At 43.0% G+C, this 25,852-nt stretch overlaps 1 protein-coding gene across 22 annotated transcripts in view; it reads right to left on the reverse strand.

Annotated features, from left to right (window-relative positions):
* The window catches only part of PAX2 (paired box 2), an 88,128-nt gene that overhangs the window by 22,973 nt on the left and 39,303 nt on the right, over nt 1-25,852 (reverse strand). For all 22 annotated transcript variants that reach the window (XM_075610713.1, XM_075610732.1, XM_075610720.1 and 19 more), the window contains 2 exons: nt 3,196-3,371; nt 580-706 (listed from right to left, as the gene is read on the reverse strand). In XM_075610713.1, the coding sequence (XP_075466828.1) occupies nt 580-706; nt 3,196-3,371 (303 nt within the window). The remainder of the gene's footprint in view (nt 1-579; nt 707-3,195; nt 3,372-25,852) is intronic.

Raw genomic sequence — 25,852 nt, forward strand, 5'->3', positions numbered from 1 at the left:
TGCCATACATTAAAATACCTACAAACTGTATGTTAACTCATCCATTGCTTGGGGAATTGCTAGGCAATGCGCTGGGGGCGAGCAGAAAGCATTCACGGTCTATAGGGGGGTTTTAAGTAAGGACATTTTTCACCAGATGTGTGGATTGTTCTATGTATTTGGGAAAACTATAGGCCGCAAGTAGCTGCTGCTGCTGCTGCTGCCGCCACCACTAAAAGTGTAAGTGAAACTTGAAATGTGCGAACCCCATTCTTAATATTGTGAATGCAATTATGACTTTTCTAAGAAACGTTTGGGTTATATTCTAAGACAGTTGGTGATAGATATAGCAAGGGTAAGATGGATTTCTGGCTCAAAGCACTTGAACTGAATGTATAAATCAAGGGGTTTAATTCCCTCTGTTACAAATACACTATTTAATTGCTGATAGGAAATAGCAGATTTCCCTGATTTGACATTACCAGCAAAAAAATATCCACACATTTCTATGTCAAAGTAATTGTCACACATACAGAAAAGATATTGCAAATAGGTGCAAACGAGTGGTTTATTTTTTAAAGGGTTTGGAGCTCGACTTACCAGTTACCACAGGGTAGGACTGGGGCCCGGACACGTTGCTTCCATGGTCTGCATTACCAGAGGCCGATAGACTTGATTTGACTTCATCCAGACCAGGGGTTAGTGCTGGAAGGGAGTACTCATTAGCCTAATAAGAAAATAGGAAATGTATGAGCATAGGTGCAGTTCAAAGTATGCAAGACACAAGGTAAAACAATACTAATGAGCAAGAAGAGATGAATAGTGCAGGGGTGGCCAACTCCAGTCCTTAACGGTCCCCAACAGGTCAGGTTTTCAGGATATCTCATCTTCAGCACAGGTGGCAGAATCAGTGGCTCAGTCAACGACTGAGCCACTGATTGAGCCACCTGTGCTGAAGCAGGGATATCCTGAAAACCTGACCTGTTGGTGGCCCTTGAGGACTGGAGTTGGCCACTTTTGGGATAGGCAATAACAGCTCGATATCCCATACATTTTATCTGATTGGCCCCTACTCAGTATGCTATGTAGCTGCTTCCCCCTTGCTCTGGAAGATTTAAGCTCTACTTATGTGTAGCTTAAATCATCCCAAGCAAGGGAAAGATGATCACAGTTTTTTGAACAGGGGCCATTGAGACAATTACACCTCATTTTGTGCCACTTTTCCACTTAACAGCTTTAGTTGATGCCCTAGAATTTAACATTGCCACCATCCAATCAAGGAAGTATCCCCCTATTTCACACATCCCTTGTACCTAAGAATTCAATGGGATCCCGTTTTATAAAGCAAACATGTGAATCAATAAGTTTATAAATATCGAGAGAGTAATGATTCTGTGGGCTGCTTAATTGTGTTACAGTAGTGGTAGCTGTGTGCAGATTTTTATTAGAAAGGGTTCCTTGGCCCAATCTTCAAATCAGCATTCATCTGAGACTTAATATATAGATACATCATATTTCATACCATCTCTGCAACTCACTACCAAACAATGCATTGCAGAACCTCCAGCACAAAAGGGGTTGTAAGGTTCATATTCAACATTCTATGAAGCTTCTTCATGTCAGAGAAGCTCTAGGCTCCATTCAATTGAATAGAGTACAGCATCCCTAATATGGAGAAGCTGCTTTACAGTATATTGACCCTAGAAGGGGTAACCAGACTTACCGGCCTAGTTTTCCCTGGTATGTATCCCTGAACATAGAAAGAAAAATCCCCTGCCTTTCTAAATCTCCAAACTTTGATTTTCTGAATGATGTGTTTTATTAAATACAAAGGGAGGACCACTCCCCTCCATCACCCTGTCCCTCACTTGATTTTTTTCTCTCTCTCTCCCGTTCCTTGTGCAGTGGGGCATGAAATTGGGGAGTGGGCCAGAGCACATGGTTAACAGAAGGCTGGGAGGGGGAGAGCCATTGACTCTGAAAGGGTGTCCTGTCCAAAACAATCTAGTAATTGGCTTTTTATTATGGCCTCCGCCAGAGCAGACAGTGGTCTCTATAGCTGCCTTTTCAGAAAGATAATAAACAGGAGAAACCCAGAGAAAAAAAAACCCAACAAAAAAAAAGGGAGAAAAAAAAACACTGTCTGATTAATATTACATTAAATTAAAACTGATTTTCTGCTCTTTCTAGCAACCCGTTTCTTTTCCATCCACGCCCCCCACCTCTATGCCTGGACACCTCTGCCTAGTCATTTCCAATTCCTTTTCGTATTGATCTTCCTGTTGAAATCAGTTTTGTAATTAGCTGCAAATTAGGCCTTCTACTGGGGGTGAAGCTGCCCCCTGATTTATCACCGGAGTAATTCGCTGTGATCGGAGAGAAATTAAAATGAACTCAATTAGGCTTCGGATTTGCTTTATGGGCCCTGCTCTGAGTTTCAGGGTGAAAAAAATGACTGTGCTGGCGTTTAATAGTCTAATGAAAGTAAATAAAGGTTATCCATTGTAATAAACTCTGGGACTCTGGGAGAAGAGAAATTCCACTCTCAGACAAGCCTTCTCTTGATTTAGCGTTTTATAGTTTGGGGGAGTTTCAAAAGATTTTAATTTTTTTTATTTCATGTTTTATTAAGATAAACAACCTTTAAGATAAAACGAGAGATAAAAAAAAATAAAAGACTGCCTGTAGTTGCAGTTTCGCCAATGCTGTCTGACTGCAGTAGCTTGGTAAACGTGATTCGTCTTTATTCCCCTTTGCTGCCATGTACATAACGTGTATTAGGATGTACAAAGGATTTCATTTTTTTTCTGGATAATGGTAGCTCCGGATATTCAATGGTCATGTTTATCTGATACATTAAATAATCCCGGGGTGCTCCAGAAACTCAAGAGCTGTACCCTACCAGCCATACAATATATGGAAGTTTCCCTTTGCTGGTCACTAAGCAGGGAAAGAAAGAGCTTTTAGACTAAGGTGGGAATAAAGCTGTGTATAGGATATAAACAAAAATTGCTCTGCAATCCCCTGTGCTGGGAGTGTGAAAGCTGAAAGGGATGCTGATTTCAGGACACAATCTCAGAAACCCATTCCAGGACAGGATCTGTAATAAACTGATGATATATTTTACGCGTATTGCTCAGTCTCTGTTAAAACATTTTCACACTGTAAAGTGTTTGTCTAAGGCTCCCTGTTTCTCTTTTATTAAAGCTTCCTCACCTGTTCAGATTTGATGTGTTCGGCACTCTGAAAGACGTCAGGATACGATGGACGCTCAAAGACTCGGTCTAACGCCTCTAGCTGTTGCTGGGTGAAGTTGTCGGCGCGTAGGTGCTTCCGTAAACTCTCCACGCTGCTCTGGGAGTCTCCATTTGGGCCAGAACCATCCGATCCATCTGCATTTCACATCCAAACAGATTGTAACCATGAGAATGGCATTCTCTTCAGTTCTTGTGTAATTAGCATCTCAGTGCAACAACCACGTCAGATAAATAAAACTGAATGTAGACAGCAAAGACAGAAATACTGCGATAACAACAACGCAGAACATGTGAGCAACATCCACTGAACCCTTTCAAAGTGGCCAGATTTATGAACGTTTGGCAATATTTGCTTTGATAAGTCTTTTAAAAATGTGTTGTTTGTAGTAATCGAACGCTGACATTAGGAGTTTATGCCTTATTTTTTCCTCCATCAGTTTGGAAAGGGCTAGCAACTAAATGCATTTTAGAACTGGGGCATCAAAATAAAATGTCAATTAAAATGGAACGATGAAGAACCTTTGTTGAGTATCCATGTGCATATTCGAAGCACATAGCATTTCAAAGTTTGAAATATATTGGGTGGAAACCAATGCAAGTTGTTCTGGGAACATGTTAAATCAAGACATTGTGCAATCTTGATTATTATCGACAGATACGCCACAGACAAGCTTTCTTTTCCCTGTAGGGTTTACTACTGTAATGCCATTGTCAAAAACATGCGGTATTATCAGAAGCCGAAGCTGTTAAAAGTGTTAGCAAAAAAAATAATAAGTAGGTATTTTATTTGAAATATGTATGCAGACCTGGAATTAAAAGCTAACCGCAGACAGATGCTCAATATGTCCTTGATAATCTGCTTGCATTCTGTGTTAGGCAACAAATAATACATTTAAGGCCGCGCTTATAGTGCCGGCGACGGCGACGTCAGGCTGCGGTCGCTGGAAAAATCAAATTGAGATGACTTCCAGCGATCGCGACCAAGCCGTTGCGCCGTCGTGACGCGCTTACTATAAGCGTACGCGGTGGCGGAAATGCATTTGTTTTGACGCGACGCCGCCGTCGCCAGCACTATAAGCGCAGCCTTACTGGCTACTTTATTATGGGGTTTACTTATGATAACTATGAAACATGATTTCCACTCATTGGAAACTAGAATAAGGTGCCCACTTTAATTCCTTCAAGGTGTATCCGGTCTCAAACATGCTCCAAACCCTTTAAGGCACTTCCATCATGTCATTTAATTCCTAAGGAGACCAGTGATATTTGTCTCAGCTCTCTCTGTAACCACCCAATTACACAAACAGGGTCAACATGTGGAGAGAAGGCAAATATTGTTGAGGCAGCCATATTAATATGACCCACAGAAAATAAATATTTTGGAACTCAGTTATTGAGGTTTCCTAGTTTCAGAACTGGAGGAAAAAATAGCCCCAGTGTTGCCTTAGTAAAAAGAAAACAGCGCTTTGAACAATGCCATGTTCTTTTCTGCATCTGTATCGCCCCAAATGGAAAACATTGATACACTGTCCATAATTTGTGTTTATTTTCTTGTAATGAATTCACAAGCAAAAAATAAATACAAAATAATTTTGTATTTTCCCTTTTTAAAAGGATTGAGGGGACACCTCTAAACATATATCTTAGTTTACCGAGTTAGATTTCGCAGTATAAATTTCATCTACTGCACAGGAATGTTCCAATTATTTTTTGTGGGATTAATGCCTGGAGATTACATTAAGACCGATAAATCTTTTTTTTTTTTGCAGGTTATTGTGTGATATGTTATAATCAATATTACATTATATAGCTTGGAACAGTATCCTTCATAAGCTAATGTAAAATATCAGATATTGATTAACGTAAGTCCGCAGCATTCCTCGTGACCCTGTAACACAGCGTAATATTCTTAGAAGGTGTTCTGTTTAGTTTTACTCAGTGTTATTATGGCAAATACAGTGTAGGTTCTACAGCTGGGGCGGCCGACTCCAGTCCTCAAGGGCCACCAACAGGCCAGGTATTAGGGACATCCCTGCTTCAGCTCAGGTGGCTCAGTCAGGGGCTGAGTCAAAGACAGAGCCCCTGATTGAGTCACCTGTGCTGAAGCAGGGATATCCTTAAAACCCGACCTGTTGGTGGCTCTTCAGGACTGGAGTTGGCCATCCCAGGTCTACATATTTAAATCAGATTACGGCTCTGCACGTGCATTGGTCGCGCCACTTTCTCTCATTTTCATTGCTCTCCCTTTCTTAGTTGTCCACACCCTGTAATCAACCACAAGTTGCCCCATAGAATAAATAGTATCACCCTACTTGATCTTAAAATACACCGGGTTTGTTGATGTAGTCTTATATCTAGCCTTCCCATGCTCCCTACAGTTATGGTAGTACCAGTGTTTTCATGTTCTTGTTTGACCTCAAATGTTTATGCATCTTTGAAGACCAGGATCACCCCCAAGCGTACATCTTATCCCCCAAAGACTTTGCTACGCTCACCTTTCTAAAAGGTAGTGATTCGCTTCTTACACACGACCTAGTCCTTATAGACTTCAATACGAACCACTCAAGAGACCCACCTTAAGACACACTTGCTTAAAGAAGCATATGAATAGCACTGTGGATAATCCTGGACACATGATGCATAAAGCTTGGCCCCCTGCAGACGCACTTACTAGAATTCCCTCCTACTGTCTCTGTACGTTCTCCCTACCTACCAATTAGATTGTAAGCTCCTCGGAGCAGGGACTCCTCTTCCTTAATGTTACTTTTATGTCTGAAGCACTTATTCCCATGACCTGCTTTTATATTATTTGTTATTTATATGATTACTACGTGTATTACTACTGTGAAGCGCTATGTACATTTATGGCGCTATATAAATAAAGACATACAATACAATACCACTCATCTAAAAATCAGTGGCACCTTCTTACACATTTTCTGTGCTCCTAAACTTCAATACAATCTCCCTTTCAAAAGTCAAAATCACCCTTTTGCACACATCCTATACCATAGGCTCCACTCTTAATATCCATTTAGGGTCACCCTTTAACGTACATCAAAAGACTTCAATACCATAACCCTTTAAACTCTGTATATCCTAAACCCCATAGGCGTATATACTTCTAATACAAAGATCCTCCTATCCCCCATAGAGTTATCTGCTACAACCCTTTTAAAAGCCAGCATTCACCCTTTTACACACATCCGTTTCAACATAAACTTCCAAAGAGATCAACCTCTTAAAAGGCACGATTCAACAGATGGGGGGGATCTGAGCTTGTATATACAGTATGTTTGCGTGTGTCTGGATTATTCTGCAGGAGTCTCTTTCTTTCCCCTTCATTTATTCAGGGGCCCCTTTCAGATCTCGACAAATCTGTCAGTCTAAATTTGCGAGAGATTATGGCAGACTCTCCTTTGCACAGGGAGCAATGATATATGATATGTTCTGCCCCTATTGATTGCCTGCTCTGGTGGCAGAGGGCCGACAAAATGAACTTGAAATGAACATCATGCCTCAACTCATTGCGCGTATAATACACTACTTAATCCCACATTTTTCAGCCGCTATGGAATTCAATTGATCAATCATGTTTCACTGATGGTCCTATTTTAGGGGTTATTGCTGCTTTGCACTGCACGCTGACCTGTATTTATTTATTTATTTGGCCAACGGAGGATGAGCCCAGGTTGATGAGCGAACATAAAAACATAAGAAAAAAAAGGCAGGACCGAGAGAACGCCGCCGCCGGGAAGGAGAAAACACAAGGGAGGGCACTTAACCCTGCGGTGGGAAAAAGGTTTTGCAATGCATGGCTTGCCTGTTTGGCGGTAAGAGGGTGATAGCAAGACGACTAAAAAGGAGGGGATTCAAAGTATTACTATATTTTAGCTCTGGTTATAAACCAGCACATTTATCAACCAACACCCCTATTTCGGATCACTCAGTGTGTGTGTGTGTGTGTGTGTGTGTGTGTGTGTGTGTGTGTGTGTGTGTGTGTGTGTGTGTGTGTGTGTGTGTGTGTGTGTGTGTGTGTGTGTGTGTGTGTGTGTGTGTGTGTGTGTGTGTGACTTGTGAGCACATTCACATGTCTTAGACAGGTCTGCAACCCTGCTTTTCAGCATTGTCACCTAGCATACAGTGCTTCCACTACAGCAAGGGATGCTGGGAAATTACATATGTATGTGAGTGTGTGTGTATATAAATATATATATATATATATATATACACAAAATAGCATGTTCTTATTTAGGGCCTCATGCAGAGAGCAGCGCTATTTAGAATTGGAGAGGGGATTTTTTTTTAGCTTTATTGGAGAGTTTTTTTCTCCATATGCAGAAAGGGCAGAAAACTGCATTTACAATCCTTTCTGCATATGGAGAGTTTCAACCAGCGCTATGAGCGCTGTTGAAAATAGTGGGAAAGAAATCGATTTTTTTTTTCTCCTCCACCGGCCGCCGAGCACCAGCTGCTTGGTGGAGAGGAAAAATGTTGAAAATCGCGCCATTTTTTTGGCGCGAACAGCCACTAGATGGCGTTCGCGGCTCTCTGCATACGGCAGAAAAAAACACTGGAGAGATTAGGATCTCTCCAGCCGCGCGGCGAATTTCAAGAAAAAAAAAATGGTCTTTTTTTAAAACTTGCCTTTTTCTGCTGCTTTCAGCTCGATTTTCGCCGGAAAATGGCGAAAATGCTATTAGCGCTGCTCTCTGCATGAGGCCCTTAGCGCTGCTAGTTTTACGTAGCGCTTTACAGAGACATTTTGCAGGCACAGGTCCCTGCCGCGTGGAGCTTACAATCTATGGGTTTTTTTTTGGTGCCTGAGGCACAGGGAGATAAAGTGACTTGCCCAAGGTCACAATGTAACGACACCAGGAATTGAACAAGGTTCCCCTGCTTCAAACTCTCAGTGCCAGTCAGTGTCTTTACTCACTCTCCCTATATGTATATATATGTAGCCATGTAACCCCTGGGCTACTAATCCTCTACTTCAGGAGCGCGTCCCCCAGGGGGGGCGAGAGATTTGTCTGGGGGGGGGGGGGGGCGCGGGCGGTTTCAGAGGTCCTGCGCTCTTCCCCCAGGCATTTAAATGAAATGCTGGGGGATCGCGTGAGGCCTATGCAACAGGAAAACTTACCGAGATTCAGAAGCTGTGGCGCATCTCCATGGCAATGCGGGGTCATGTGACGTCACGTAAAAGGCGTCAAAAGACGCCACGGGTCACGTGACCTGACGTCACGTGACCCCGGAGCGTCATCTGACGCGGTGACAGGTAGGAGGGGGGGCACGAATCCGGAGCAGGCCAGATAGGAGGGCGCAGCAGGAAAAGTTTGTGCTCCCCTGCTCTACCTAACACATAAACCCTGGTACCAGCACAGCTAGTATTAGGATTACATCTATGCCCTTGCTGCTGCAGCAGTAAACAACTCCCTTGAGTGACAGGGGGGTTGGGCCTAAGGCCTGGGTACTGCCCCATCAGGGGCTCAGACCTAGTAGCCTCCCCTGGTTACAAAAGGGGCTGCAGATCCAAATTTAGGCAGTGTGAAGGTGTGGCGCCAGGGCTCGGGTTCACCTTCCTTCACCTCCCTCACGGAGTGGGAACAGCTACCCCATATTCCACCAGGGTAATGGGAATCAGGGATAGACCTTTGGGGCCTCAAGCCCTGGGGGTTGAGTCCAGGGACCCAAGAAAGAACATGTAGGCTGACATGTAGGCTGTAATTGCTGTTTATTATACTCCCGCCTGAGGCTGCAGTTCTTCAGGGGGAGGGAAGAGTGTTTTCCACAGGGGACTGCAGCTATCTATGATAGGCCCTGTGGGAATGGAGACGCTGTACCGAGAGAATCACCCAGCACTGAAAGCCTGTCCTGCTTATCCCCAAACAACACCGGTGGATGCTCAGGGCCTTCCTGTGAACCAACAGGTAACACCAACACCAGGTAACAGCAGTGAATCTCCCTTAAGGTGGGGGAACATGTGTTACATATACACACACACGTACTATTTTATAGTCCCTGATATCTTTCACTAGCTATATGATGTATGAAATTGATACATCTTATAGCCAACCCAGGGGTTCATGTGGCACTAAATTGTAGCACTCCTTAATTGCAGCAGAGCACACTCCTTTTATATAACCCTTTGCTGACAGAGGGGACTGCAATACCTTGCAGCACAATGTTCCAGCGCTGGCAGGGAAGGGGTTACACCAATGTTGTATATCCCTTTAGAGATCTAAAGGATTTATGCTACCTATATTTATAGGGCAAACAGGATATTTATAGGATATTACATGAATATATGTATCTACATTTATAGGGCAAGTATGGCATTTATAGGATATACATTAATATATTCATCCTACATCTACAGGATAAGCAGAACATTTATAGGGTATACATTTATATATTTATCCTACGTGTATAGGCTATACATTTAATGTATGGTGGCTTATGCCATATATATCCTACAAGAACAAAAAGGTTGGGGAACCTTTATAATATACAGTAGATCCAATAATAAGAGTTAATATTTTGCATTAAAAAAAAACACTCACTACCATCACCATTTGACCTCAGAATATATTACTTAACTCATGCACTGTCAGAGAGGCCTGGAACGCAACCCTAGTCCCAGCAAGGGACTTAAAAATGCTGGCCTTTTCTTATCTTAAACTCAAGGGCCAACTCCAGTCTTGAAGGGCCACCAACAGGTAAGGTTTTCGGGATATTCCTTCTTCAACACAGATAGCTCAGGTTGACTGAGCCACTGATTGAGCCACCTGTGCTGAAGCAGGGATATCCTGAAAACCCGACATGTTCGTGGCCCCTGAGGACTGGAGTTGGCCACCGCTGCTTTAACCATTAATGTAATTGCAACGTTTTTTTTTCTCTTTCTGTGGTTGAATGTAGACACACACCAGACACACACACACACACACCACACACAAACCTCTTAATTCCCATTGAAACCCGACGGTGTCAGGCATCTTTCCTGGACACCCCCTTGGGGGCCTTTCATAGCTCTGGCAGTTGTTGCAGTTTCAAACTCAATTGTTCTCGTCGGTACTGAGGCAAATGGAGTCATTAATTACCTTCTATCAGCTGGGCTGAGTTCAGAAGGCGATCAATAACCCAGCGTTTGTCATTCACAGCAGCAAGCGAGCGAGCAGAAGAACAGCTAAACCAATACCCGCACAGAGCACAACATCATATAATCATAATACTAGTCATCAATACTGTAGCAGTGTTTTTCTTCATAGAGATAATTCATTCCTTCAAAAACAGAAAATGACTTTCCCTTGCTCCGGCCGCGCAGAGGGGAAAAGATGTAGGAAGCTTTGGTTGCGAAAACTGACATTAAACATCACTCTTCCTGCCCCTGATACAAGACCGTGGCTCAGCATTATGCAGGGAGATGTTATGGAGCAGTTACAGTTTTCATAAATGCTTCACCTTTATTAAGCTCATTAATCATAGATTTAAGCGCTAGGGTTGGAGGTTGGGGGGGTGGGGGGTTCTCAATCTCAAGATGCAGAACAGAGTTGCACAGGTCATTTCAAAATTGAGATGAAAGATATAGTCCCATGTTTACTAAACAGGCTTCTACCGGAAGACAGGACACCTTAAAGTCATGGACTTGAATGTGCCGGAAGGGGTCTGCTAGAGCAGGAAACTGCCTTTTGACAGAGGACAGCTTTGTAGATATGTCCCTATACCCCTTTGCTGCCTAAAAGGCATGCAATGAGTTAAATAGCAATGGGTCCAACGTCTGAATAGGCTGAAGCTGACCAGTGAAGCCTCGCTGATTTTCTACAACTCTCACTAATTTGGAGTCAGTCTCATTGATGTTTATCAGAAGTGCTACTGTATTGAAATACTATTTTGGGGCCAAGTTTGACTGACTTTGATCCTTGGAGGTTCACAACTACATGGCTGTGTTAGTGTGTGTCCTTTCAACCTGAAAACCTGGGCCAGTTGAACCTGTTCGGCAGAAGGAGCTGTCGTGTAGGCCAGGGATGCTCAACTCCAGTCCTCGAGCCACCCCAACAGGTCAGGTTTTCAGGATATCCCAGCTTCCGCGCAGGTGGCTCCAATCAGTCCCTACTTCAGCACAGCTGGGATATCCTGAAAACCTGACCTGTTTGGGAGGGCTTGAGGCCTAGAGTTCAGCACCCCTGCGGTAGACAGCTATTGGAGTGGAAGAACCTACTTCAATCCCAGTGTCTGCTTTCAATAATTTTGGGCACGGCCCTTTATCTCACTGTGCCGCAGACTTCAAAATGACAATGTAAGCTGTTCAGTTCGACCACTACTTGTAAAACTGTTCCTGCAGGGCTATATTATACCTCTATATAGAACAATATGATTAACCACGAGCTATGTGAGAACTGAGGCAGGCCATACAGTATTTGTGATGTAACAAATACAAAACTCTTTCATGTAGTAACTAAAACGTTGTTGGTTATTCATACAACATGATATGATTCTATGGCCCCTGATCAAAAATATCTTCCCAGCAATCAGTTCCATTCAAATAAATAAGTAAATAAGACTACATTTTTCTCCATTACAGGGAAGATAGCTTCCCTGCATAATGAATAAGACCGTGTCTCTTAGCGAGACCATGAAATCGTGGCCGACATACATTGAAGTTGTGATAGATCTATAGTTGATTAAAAAAAGTGTGATTTGAAGGGGGTGTTTTCTCTGTAATACAATCACATTATAATCATAGGGGGTTATTCATTGAACCCTGATAGTGTGTGTGTGTGTGTGTGTGTGTGTGTGTGTGTGTGTGTGTGTGTGTGTGTGTGTGTGTGTGTGTGTGTGTGTGTGTGTGTGTGTGTATATATGATAAAGAATCACTGGCACTCCAATAAAAATTCAATAATGAATAGGTGCATGTCCCATATAAATAATAAACGTATAAATTACCGCATAGCAGCAAAGAGGAGACAGCACTCAGGTGAATGAAAATAAATGTATTAAATACAGCACATAACTCTGAGGAAGATCCCCCTGTGGGATCGAAACGTTGCAGTTATGTGCTGTATTTAATACATTTATTTTCATTCACCTGAGTGCTGTCTCCTCTTTGCTGCTACGTGGTAATGTATACTTTTATATATGTATATGTGCTAATTTGCATGTCATTTCCCGGAATCCCTTGCTGTAGTGGAAGCACTGTATGCTAGATGATAATGGTGAAAGGCAGGCTTGCAGATCTGTCTAAAACATGTGAATGTGCTCACAAGTGATCTTTTTATTTGCTATATGCTATACGGTGGAGGTTTTTGTCGCCCTTTTCACCCACCATAACTTATATAAAGTATGGTTTATATATATATATATATATATATATATATATATATAATATATACACAGCTCAACTCCGTTATAGCACGATCCGCTACAACGCGTATCCACTTAGAACGCGGTGTGAGCGTGGCTCCCGTTTGTTTCTGTTTTTTTGGCAAACTTCAAGGATTTGCCGAGAGGAATGTCCGGGGACACACACACACACAATGATTTCTTATCATCACCAAGTATACAGCTTTGTCAGGCACTATAAGACTGCAGTCCCAAAAAAATGGCATAATATGGCAATAGATCCTTCTTTACTCATTCTTCATTCTAAACTGCTGTTCAGCTATAAATGAGGGAGGAACCTAAGGGATATGCTGATCAGAACTGAGCAATATATCAGTAAGGAACAGAGTTTTTAACCCCAACCTAAACCAGGATGTTATAAATATATAGGGTGTACTATATGCAAACATATGGCAAGTGGTCCTACAGTACATTTTGTCACCCTTATAATGGAAAAATGATTAAAATATGACAACATCTAACAAGCTGACCAACTGGTGGCTTTACATGTCCTTACACCAAGACACCAACTTCCTACAAATACAGTATTATTATTGACCAGGTGTCCCCATTTGATACGGGGTGGCAAACACGCCAAACGATTACTGCAATTGGAAAGTCGGCTGATATATTCGCTGGACATTGTGTTTCCCTGTGGACTGAATGAATACCTTTCATTGAGTTACTATTTACCATAAGAATATTCTGTTGTTCTGCTGGCCATGCTATGAAGCTACCTGGTATGCAATGTTTTATTGCATGATTGCTCTATTGTACAGTATGTATTTGTAATGTTCTCTTTATATACACACACACACACACAACTGTGCATCACCCACTGGCTGCTCCTGCTTCTCTCGTTACCTTGCATGCAGAGTGCACTCCGAGTTTGTCCAGTTTCTTTGCCCGGGGAGCTGAGCACAGCTGCCCTTTCTTGACAGCGATCCTTAATGGTGCAGCCCCAGCTCCCCCCCGGCCAGGGATACTTGCGGTGCCGCGTTCCCTGCACCTGCTGCACACACCACCACCCCTCCACCACCGCCGCTGCCTCCTCCAGCTATCTCCGACACCGCAGCAGCAGCCCCAGACCCTGCCAGGAGAGGAGGAACCCACCTTCCCTAATCCAGTACATGGATCCCTGGGCGAGGTGATGAGATCTACAGCCACTGAGAGCTGCCAGATGCCAGGTGGGTAAATCCTGCGTGGGGTTGCCACTGTACCGTCGGGTCTTGGAACACTAGGAGAGGGATCCACTAAACTACTAAACACGGCGGAACCACTAAACACGGCGGCCATTTTTTCCCTGCGATCCCTGTTATAACGCGGTCTCATTATGTGGACCGAGCACCGCGTTATAGCTGTTTGTGTGTGTGTGTATATATATTTATATAGCCATGGCTGGGTGTGGCTACTATTCTGCCCTGTCCTGACATATCAGTCCTGCTAACAGCAGGCAGTGTTGGGATCAATCATGGTTTTTCCCCACTCGGGCAGTACCCTTGAGTGACAGGGGAGGAAGTGGTATCAGGTCTGTGTTCTATCCAATCCTGGGTTAAGACCTGGTACCCTCCCCCATCTGTACTCAAGGGGGTTGCATCTCTAAATTGTTAGTTGGTCTCTACCCTTGAGAGAGACAAGGTATCACACCCTGGCTTCTGTGCACTGGCAGGCCCAGGTCCCCTTCCCTTCTGGGGAGTGGGTGATTACCTATACCTCTGGTCCTGCTAGAGGATCAGGGAAGAGCTAGGACTGCTGCCGTGGCCCTTGACACATTGTGTAGGTCCAGGGACCATCTGAAGTTTGAGAGACCAGAGCTGTGACTGCATTGGGCAGAATTGCCTCAAGACTGTGGTGTACAGAAAAATAAACCAGTCCCTGTTATTATACCTCCTGCCTGGTACGTAATCTTTCCGGGGAGAGGAGACTGTTCTACTGTTTTATATACACAGAGAAAACTATCTCCTAATATGCCATTTAAAACAAGGGAAAATATAAGGATCAAAACAGAAATGGGGCAGTGTATTGTGAAGATCTGGAACAGGGGTGACCAACTCCAGTCCTCAAGGTTTTCAGGATATCCCTGCTTCAGCACAGGTGGCTGAGCCACGGATTGAGCCATCTGTGCTGAAGCGAGGATATCCTGAAAACCAGACCTGCTGGTAGCTATTGAGGACTGGAGTTCCAGAGAGCATATGAGTAGCTCCATGGCTGAATCTTTACACGTCATACATTAACCTTGGACCCCTGCAGATGCACTTACCAGAACGCCCTCCTACTGTCTCCGCACGTTCTTCCTACCAACAAATTAGATTGTAAGCTCTTCGGAGCAGGGACTCCTTTTCCTAAATGTTACTTTTATGTCTGAAGCATTTCTCCCCTTTATGTGTAATTCATATTATTTGTTATGTATATGATTGTCTCACATATTACTGCTGTGAAGCGCTATGTACATTAATGGCGCTATATAAATAAAGACACAATACAATATATACAGTATATGTACACGCTGCACATGCTTAGTCGGTGAAGCATGGTATATATAGCACTATGTAAAAATACATTTAAATACCACGTATTGAAAATATCAAACATGAATCAAGTTGACCTTGCAATGCTCCCACGCATTGAACCGACTTAATAGTAATGTTGCAATGATGTTGAATAGAAGACAGGACACTGAGTCCCTACAGTTAGTGAGCAGGGAATCCTAATAAGTTATGCATGAAGACAAATTGTATTCTATCACCTAGGTAGCTGAGCAAACAAGGTGAAGCTTCATCAACTACAAAGTGATAATATTCAAGAAACATTCCTACAAATCATTTATTGACGACAAGCTGTTATGAAGTACACTATATGTAAAGCAAAAAAATAATGTAAAGAAAACCAATATAAACTGTAAATGTATGTGTGTGTCTATATACACACTATAGAAAGGGAACTAAAATAAATATATTTTCCTAGGAGTTACCAAATTTTTTCCTTCAAGGACAGGGTTCACATCCATTGAACTGTAACATCCCTGTGCCTAAGTACTTAATGCTCTTGTGGTTGAACTTATGTTACTCCTTATCTGTGCAGTTAGTTATAAACTCATTCAATTAGAGTCAACAAATTGTCCTAGATCAGGGGTAGCCAACTCCAGGCCTCAAAAGCTACCAACAGGTCTGGTTTTCAGGATATCCTTGCTTCAGCACAGATGGCTCAATCAGTGGCTCGGCCACCTGTGCTGAAGCAGGGATGTAGCATTGGGCTTCTCTGTTGTCTGCTGAAGCAGGGATATCCTGAAAACCTTGAGGACTGGAGTTGGCCACCCCTGTTCTAGATCTTCACAATACACTGCCCTATTTCTGTTTTGATCTTTACATTTTTCCTTGTTTCAAATGGTATATTAGGAGACAGTTTCCTCCGTGTATATAAAACCGTGCCATGGATGTGAAACACAGGGATGGACGGATTGGCAAATTATAAGAGTTAGCTCTTGGTAACCCTCTCAGTGCCAGGTCCCTCTAGCTAAGAAGTTGTTAAACCCTTTTAGTGCCAGAGAGTCATTGTATTGCAAGGTGTAATACAGCAGGTGTTATGGCAGGAGTGGGCAACTCCAGTGCTCAAGGGTCACACCCAGATCAGGTTTTCAGGATATCCCTGCCACTGATTGAGCCACCTGTGCTGAAGCAAGTATATCCTGAAAACCTGACCTGTTGGTGACCCTTGAGCAGTGGAGATGCCCACTCCTGCGTTACAGAGTAAGGAGACTGGTACTTTCATTCTTGGTAGTATGTACAGAAGTGCCTCCTAAGAACAATTTTCATTTAAGTTAAGAGATGTTACAACCTGTGCTTTGAAGGAGATCATTTGGTAATATGATACAGTGATACAGCACTTGCATAGCCCATTCCTCCAAAACATTAATCTTCTCATTAGAAACCTGCTAGGGCCCCAGGAAAATAGGTCAACGGGAAGAATAGAGAGTGTTGTCCAAAAGATTTATTAAAGGGCATCATGGATTCTGCCATAGCATGGTACATATCTACTCTGAATTATGTCAGTTAATAAACTGCTTATAGAAGTCAAAACACAAAGCTAACATGGAGGTGTGTGACCCTTTAGGATCGGTATCTATGCCCCTTTAGGCTTTTACACTGTGGAACATGAAAGAGCCTAAAAGCACCTCACAAGCCAATCTCGAATGCCAGCTTTGTTAGCTGGAAGGACACAGGCAAGGCGAAAAATTACATAGCATGCAGCTCTAACTATGCTTGTTTAGAGAAACTGCTTGCATTTATGAAGTCTTTGGTGCGGAAAGCAGGGTTGCAAATGACTGCATCAGGAGCGACAGTAGGGGCCATTAATTTCCTGTTATGTTTTCCTGTGTTGGGGGCTTTATTAATTTAATTTTACACTGTCGAACAACGGCGAGAGCTGACACTGCCACACTTTCATTTTTTTTTCATCACTTCATTCTGCTTGTCTGACACACACAGAAAACCATTATGAGGGCCAGTGAATACAAGAGGCCTCCACCTTCCAATATCTAATGAAACCCTAATGCTCCACTTTAAGGCTATGAATTGCCTGAACCCTATAACTAGAGAAGAGAAGGGGTTTTCTGAGCTAGGTTTTCCTTATTTTGGATACTTTCCAATTCCACCTCTCATTATCTCTTATCTTTGTTTAGTCTTCCTATTTTGATGTGGGACCTAATTTATTTAATTGCTCTGGTAACCCCAAAACACAGCACGACCAAAATAGCCACCCAAGTATTGCTGCTTTTGAAAGCAACTGCAATTTAATACAACACAGCAAAATAAGGAGGTGCAGTGGGTTGTTTTTTATATAGCCAATTTGCATAGTAATGCTATACAACCACAATGGACCTTTGCTCCAAAGAACTTACAATTTAAATGAAGTCGCAATCTTGTAAATTAATTCTCCTTGGTCACATAGGATCTCCAGTGTCAGAGACAAGTTGTTCCATGGCAAAGCTACTTCTCCTGTCTATCAGCTGTCATTTCTGAATAAATACAAAGATGAAGCCCTTATCTTGGAAACTCAACATTCATAATCAACTACCTCTAAATCTCTTCCCTGTTCTTCATGTCAGAATGGAATGTTGCTGGCATGAACTATTTTCCCAGCCATAATCTATACGTTTGTCTGTAATGCTGACAGAGGCAGGATAGAACAAATCTAATTCCAGATCTTCCACCTCCCTATGGATACCCACCATCAAACGGTCATTCAGAAATAGGCAGTAGGAGTACTGCTTTGCAATGCATAATATAATATTGCAGCATGTTAGTTTTAAAGGGGGTTGTAAATAAACTGCACTTTTAAATTAGAAACCCAGCCATCTTATTAATAAAGAGAAAGCATGGCCTAGTTTAAACATCACTGCCTTCGAAATAGGCGAATCCAATTCAAATCTGAATGTCAGATTCTTATTAACTTGGTGCAAAACACTAACACGTGCATAACAAATTAGATTGTAAGCTCTATGGGGCAGAGAGTTGTACAATGCTGCATCCACTGCAGCGCTATACAACTATTATTCCTTTTAATTACTTGCAATATTTTGTCTTACTTAATGCACATTGCTTGTGAAGGTTACTGGTTCTGTAGCTTTGCTGTTGCATTTGATAAACTAGGGCAAAGAAATAAGTCCAGGTACAATGATACTGGCTGTATGTTGTGTATAAGACTGGAAAACTGCAGACGCTGCAGTAAAGGGGGCAAACCCAGATGGAATACAAACAGAGAGAGCTTTCCATAAGGTTCTGTGTCTCCTGTGACGTTCTCTTAAAGAGGGAACACGAGCCACAGTCAGTCTACATCTTTGAAAAGGTTGGGATTTCTGAGGCCGCCTTCCAGTGCTGTCAAGGTCACCAGGTTCAGGTTCATCGAACGGTCAGAGCGGTTTGAGTTACTGGCACCGCCTGCTGATTCCTTTGGTGATCTTAATCCATCTCTTACAGTGTGTGGGATGGGGAGATAACTCACCTAAGCCAAGGGGATCTCAAAACTTCAACAGTTTATTCAGGAATGTGGGAGGGACCCTCACCCCCCCCCCCCCCTCCTCTTCTCTCAACTAAATAGCAGGTGAGTTTTTATTACAACTAGTAATGAGACAATACAGCCCTTTCTGTTTCATGTGTGCCCTTTCCTGTAAGCAACAACAGAGCCGCACAGCGAAAAGGAGGCTGCACAAATAATAGTGAAGTGAACTATTGAGCTATTTCGATACAGTTACTCACCGGCATCAACTATTTTTAAAATGTGTTTTAATCTAAGCCGCAAGGTTTTTGTGAACACACAAAGCATAGATTGCAGAGTTCAAATAAGTGGGACTGGCAGGGGAGGGATAATCATTTTGGGCTTTGATGAGTGAAACCTCTGTGATGCCAGTGATCCTGGGAACTGGAGAGATTTCCTTTTAGTAAGCGAGTCTCCCTTTTAATGACTAACACTTGACAAGCCCAAAGGGAGACTCGCCGATTTCATGGGTTCTGTTTACAAAGTTCCTGAGAAGTTGCATCTAGACTACTAACGTTTTAGCCAGTGTTTGACCCAGATCTCTTAGCCAGAGAGTTTTCGGACACTTATGCCACAATTCACTATACTCTGATATGGGTTAACACACCACTGCCCCCCTTTAACTACTATTGACTTGACTGTGGACTATAACTGTCTAATATACAGTAGATTTTTTTTCCCCAGATAAGTTTCTTTACTTTTTTCTTTACAGAGAAGCGACAGCTCTGGAGTCTCCTGTGAATCGGCACAGCTCTAGGTGGAGATTGACTTACGGTTGCCTTGGCATCTCCCAACTCAAGAGTTCCAAACTCGACCAAATTCCACTCTATCTAACACCCCCTCACATCCACACCCAAAACATAATGGGACCAGCAATACGCCTGGACCATTCCCCCACTGGAGGGATACTTGTCCCACAATGAGCAGCCAACTTTGCCTTTTGTTTCAAAATGGCCCCTTATCCCCTCTAGATTGTAAGGCCTTAGGATCAGGGCCCTCACTCCCTCCTGCATCTGTTTGCGCTTGTCTGTGCCAATTTGTATGTCATTCTGTTTCTGCAATTGTTGTCACTATGTACCGCCCATTGTACCACGCTGCGGAATATGTTGGCGCTTTACAGACGAAGAATAAACATTATTATCCAAGAGAGGCCTAACTTAAAAGTGTATTCCTTTGGAAATATGATGTAGACGTGGACTGACGGCGGACTTTTTAATCCCTGCTGCTGTCATTTTGAACTTTTGAGAAAGTCCCCCTTGGACAAACACCCTTATAACAAAACAAAGATTACCATACAGTGAGCGTTACTTACCAAAGACTGCCAAATGTGGCTAAAACCAGTGCAAAAGAACAGCACCAGATGTAGCAAAGGAATAGCTCCTATTCCTTTACTAATATGGTACATTTTATTTGCACTGGTTCTGCCCCAGTTTTGCAGCCGGGAAACGCTAGCACAGGGGTGGCCAACTCCGGTCCCCAAGGGGAACCAACCGGTCAGGTTTTAAGGATATCCCTGCTTCAGCACAGGTGGCTCAATCAGTGGCTCAGTCTACGACTGAGCCACTGATTGAGCCACCTGTGCTGAAGCAGGGATATCCTAACAAACCTGACCTGTGGTTGGCCTTGAGAGCTGGAGTTGGCCACCCCTGTTGTAAGCACTTTCTGAAAGGGATTCATTGCGCTAACAAAAAGCACACTGGCAGTGCAATATAAAAAAGGCACGTACTGTGGGCCATATTTACTAAATGGGGCTTTTTCATAAGACACTTTCTGGTGCCATTAAACACTGTACAATCCATTCACTTGAAGAAGACTTATGTAATAATAACATCACTTAGTAAAACTGGGCAGTATGTCTCTACATATGGAAGCCGAGTTTGAAGAATTCAAGCTGAACATGGCTTGCCATAAATGTTTAATCGTACTGTCCAGCTACAAATGCTATATTATTAATTTAACACACTTACATTTGCAGCAACGGCGCCTACATAGACTTGTGATGGTATCATACTTTTCTTATAGGCAAGTCTTGTGTTATGGACCAACAGGTTAATTGTGTTGACACCTTGATGTTATTTTCCATGTATGTCAAAAGAACCAAAAAACTACACCCTATAGTAGTAATGTGTTGTGATTGTGAATTGGAGGGTAGAGTAATGCTGGTTTATATTAACTAGATACACAGTGTTATTTTCCGATGGTTTCCAGCCTACAAAAAGAGGCAATAGCAGAATGCCATGCACAGAGCTGCTCAGGTAATTGGTTTATATATCTAGAAGCAGTGGTAGCAATCTCTGCGCAGATAGACTAGCAGTAAAGTCAGTTCCTTAAGGCTATTTCCTTTGTCTTTTCAATTGCTTGCACATCTTTGTGAGATACAGGGAGAGAGAGAGAGAGAGAGGGTGAGAGAGGGTGAGAGAGTGAGAGAGAGAGAGGGGGGAAAATGTTAATTTGTGAATTAATAGCTTTTCTCAGCGGAATTGTAAATTCAAATGTCACCTCACACAACGACACTCTGGTGAGTCTGCTGAAGAAGAAGCAGTGACAAGATACTGTACCACACTTTCCTCCCCCCTACCATAAACAAAGATGCTACACAACTCCATCCCTTCCCCCATCTACACAGGGGATTCAATGCTCCTATTAATTTGTAAACATACACAGCATTGGAATGCCGGAATCACGGCCCTGTTTAACCTATTCATTGCGGCAGGGGGCTGCATCCGCCAGGTAGAGAAGGAATGGTCTCTAGTTTTAGGGGCTTATTCAATAAAGGGATCAGCGCCGCCAATTTGGCATTTATCGCGGAAAGTCCCGTCGAAGTCAATGGGACTTTGGAATCAGCGCTGTAACACTTTGTTGTATAAGCCCCGTAGATCAGGAGTGCTCAACTCCAGTCCTCAAGACCCCACAACAGGGCAGGTTTTCAGGATATCCCTGCTTCAGCACAGGTGGCTCAATTAATGGCTATCTGAGCCACTGATTGAGCCACCTGTGCTGAAGCAGGGATATCCTGAATACCTGTCCTGTTGGATGGGTCTTGAGGACAGGAGTTGAGCACCCCTTCCTTCGACTCTGTGTAACCTTGTGCCAGTTACTAAATCTATCACCATACCAAAAACATGAAAAAAGATCTTTTTGGAGATAATAAATGCCATCCATAGTATTCCACTTTGTACAGTGTTGTACACACTACCGGCCATGTGTGTCCCCCTCTCAAATAGTTTGGGAAGACGAGCCAATGCCGTGCTCTATATCATCGCTTTTATATTGAGCTTTCTTTCCCCGTGTCTGAGTCCCCAACATTTGATTGCAAGCTTCTGGACCAAGGATTCACTCCAAATGTTATTTCTGCAGAGCACTATGTATTCTGCCAGCCGCATATAACAATAAAGGACATGTAAGCATTTTGCTGCGTTTACATCATTTTCTTTGGGGGGGGATGGTGGGGGTGGATAGGTAGTAGAGGATCCTGAGATTAGCAATAGACTGAAACCCAGACCTTCCCGCTAATAATCACTAGAATAAATGACCCTGAGCTTAACGTTAGCCCTGATACTCAATGTTACAATAAAAAAAGCACCTTCATTGTTTGCTAGCAGGAGGCGGGTAGGGACGAGAGAGATTCATGGATAGAGATTGAATATGCAATTTTCTTTCACCTTGCCAAGAGCTGCCCCTGGGCTGTGCCTGTCCTAAATATCTCCTCTTTTTTTTTTTTGCCCTCTCTGCCTTGTTCTGCCCTCCCACCTTCTTTCCAGAAAATTACCTTCAAAATTGATTTCCACTTTTACAAACAAATATAATAGGAACATGGAAGAAAAAAAAAACTTAGGCTGTGATGAATTAATGCTGTCAGGTGCGGGGTCTGTCTGGGTTATGTGTTTTTTTTTTTTTAAATACTGCTGCTAGGATGTTTTCTGTTAACATTGTAATTCATCACCCACCACATTTTCTGCCCCTCTATGTACTCCCTACAGCCCAATGTACTCTGTGTGAAGTTGGACCAGGCTGCACAACATGTACATGGATTTAAACTGCAGTCCTCCTGCAACTCCATGTGCAAATATATCCATACATATCCAAATACACATAGTAAATGCAGCTGTATTATTTGTGTCCATGTTGATGCTCAGTTTTGTTTTTATATTAGTAATGTGGTTGCATTTTGGGGGCTTTCAAACTATTTTTTGCAAACTTATATGATTTGCAAACGTATGAGTTAGGCCTTGGCCATGTTTGGCGCTTGCTCGCTCTCGCTTGCTGCCGCTCGCTCTACCTGGAGCTTTTTGCTGTCCTTACAGAGGAGACAGCAAGCGCTTGGGAGGCGGGTATCACTGTGTGTGTTGGTAGCTGTCAGTGTGTGTGTCACTGGGGAACGTGTGTGTGTGTGTGTGTGTGTGTGTGTGTGTGTGTGTGTGTGTGTGTGTGTGTGTGTGTGTGTGTGTGTGTGTGTGTGTGTGTGTGTGTGTGTGTGTGTGTGTGTGTGTATTATATAATATTTTAAAAATTAAAAAAAAAAGACATGTTGTGAAAATAAATTATTTATTAACATTGTGCAACTTTGATAAATATATTCACGCACACACACGCGCACACACGCATACACATACACACACACACACACACAATGCACACACACATGCACACACACATGCACACACATATACATACACACACACACACACACACACACACACACACACATGCATACACATACACACACACACACACACACACACATGCATACACAAAGGCACACACACACAAAGGCACACACACATGCATACACAAAGGCACACACACACACACACACACACACACACACACACACACACACACACACACACATGCATACACAAAGGCACACACACACATGCATACACAAAGGCACACACACATACACAAAGGCACACACACACACACACACACGCACACACACATGCATACACAAAGGCACACACACACATGCATACACAAAGGCACACACACACACACACACACACACACACACACAGGCACACACACATGCATACACAAAGGCACACACACACATGCATACACAAAGGCATACACAAAGGCACACACACACACACACACACACACATGCATACACAAAGGCACACACACACATGCATACACAAAGGCACACACACACACACACACACACACACACACACACACATGCATACACAAAGGCACACACACACATGCATACACAAAGGCACACACACACACACGCACGCACGCACGCACGCACACACACACACACACACACACACACAATGCACACACACATGCACACACATGCATATACATACACACACATACACACACACATACACACACACACACACGAGACATGGATCGGGGTAGAAGGGGGACAGACCGTCAGGGGGCGGGCGCGTCACTGGCCGGGGGCGGGCCAGTGACATCACGGAGCTGGTTCGCCCTCATTGGGCGAACCGCTCACGTGACCGGCCTGTCTCGCCGGCAAGCGGGGGAATTTTAAATTCCCCCAAGACCTGCGCTTCCGCAAGCGCGCGGAAGCGCAGGTGAGCCCCTACTAAAGCCGCTCTAATTGCGGCTGTAGGGGCTCAGTGCTGAGCGGGAGCGCGCCTCAGCGCGCTTCCGCCAGCAAGCAGGTAACATGTCCGGGGCCTTAGAGCAGGAGTGGCTATCTTCAGTCGCCACCAACAGGTCAGGTTTTCAGGATATTCCTGTTTCCGCATAGGTGGCACAATCGTTGACTGAGACACCGATTGAGCCACCTGTGCTGAAGCAGGGATATCCTTCAAACCTGGACTGTTGGTGGTGCTTGAGGACTGGAGTTGGCCACTGCTGATTTAGTATAATGAAAAAAAAACAGTAAACTATATTTTTTAAGAGTCGCAAAAAAAACAAACAAAAAAAACTTGTACGGATATATTTCTTCCCTAATCACCTGGCTGCCAAGGCGCATTGAAATGTGGGCCTCCCTGGTTGTGAAAGGGTTAAACTGAGACCAGAGCAGATAGGAGAGGCAGATAAAGGCTGCAGTCAGACAAAAGGGTGGCAAAGGGAGAAAAAAGGCAGTGACAGTGCCAGGGAGACAGACGGACAGTGAGAATGCCAGAGGGACAGACAGATGCTGCGAGTGCCACAGACATAAATACTGAGGGATAAACATTTAGACATATGAGAGTAAGTGTGTGCTAAATTGTGTGTAAATAATTGTTCTTTTTTAGCACATGGGGTGCAGAACTTCTCTTGACTCGAGCAGATTTCACAGGTTTCGGTTTTTAATCTCGTGTGTTATCTCTCTTTATAATTGAAAAGAAAATAAAGTTTGCCTGGACTGTGAGAAGATATTGGAACGCAATGTTTCCACTGGGAAAATATCAATCCAAGCAAGATATACAGGGTGGATACGGCAAATAGCAGCGGGGAGTCACCACTATAGGCTGTGAACTGCAAAACGGGGCTAAAAGTGCACTTTGAGTCTACAACCTGCTTATTAACTTATTTGACATCCAAAATTTGCTTAATGATTCAACTATGCAGTTATCATTAACCCTTTCTATGCTGGGGAACAGAAAATCACTCAAACACACACACATACATACACACACACACACACACACACACACACACACACACACACACACACACACACACACACATATATTCTTTTATACATAGCAATGCCTTGTTTGGTTATTTCTGCTGTTGTAGTTTTTTCTGCAATCAAAAGGCTGCAAAAAACCCTCTATTTTGCAAATGCAAATTCAGTTTGGAACAGGTACAGATGGGAGGTTTTGGATCATATTCATACATTTATACTTCTTTTATGGTATATTAATATTATAATATTATATTTTATTTTTATGTAGCTCTGGCAGGTTTTACAGTGTTCTACACTGAATTTTACAGACAAACTGCAAGCTCATTGTGATTTTAGGAGAGTAACTATCTACAGTGACAATATAAAATATGAGATTGTAATTCTTTTGGGTGGAGACTGATTATTCTGCTACGGAACGAACAGGTGTAAGTACATACTTTAAATATCGAAATAATTATGTCGTACAGATGTAGCAATAACACCGGTCAAATGTACTGATTTTGCTAAAACACAAGTTTACCAGACTATAGATTAACATGAAAAAAAAACCCACATCATTATTTTAATACCTATTAGCCCACAAATAAATGATCTAATCCGCATT

This window comes from Ascaphus truei, chromosome 8 (assembly GCF_040206685.1).
Source record: "Ascaphus truei isolate aAscTru1 chromosome 8, aAscTru1.hap1, whole genome shotgun sequence".
Classification (NCBI taxonomy): Eukaryota; Metazoa; Chordata; class Amphibia; order Anura; family Ascaphidae; genus Ascaphus; species Ascaphus truei.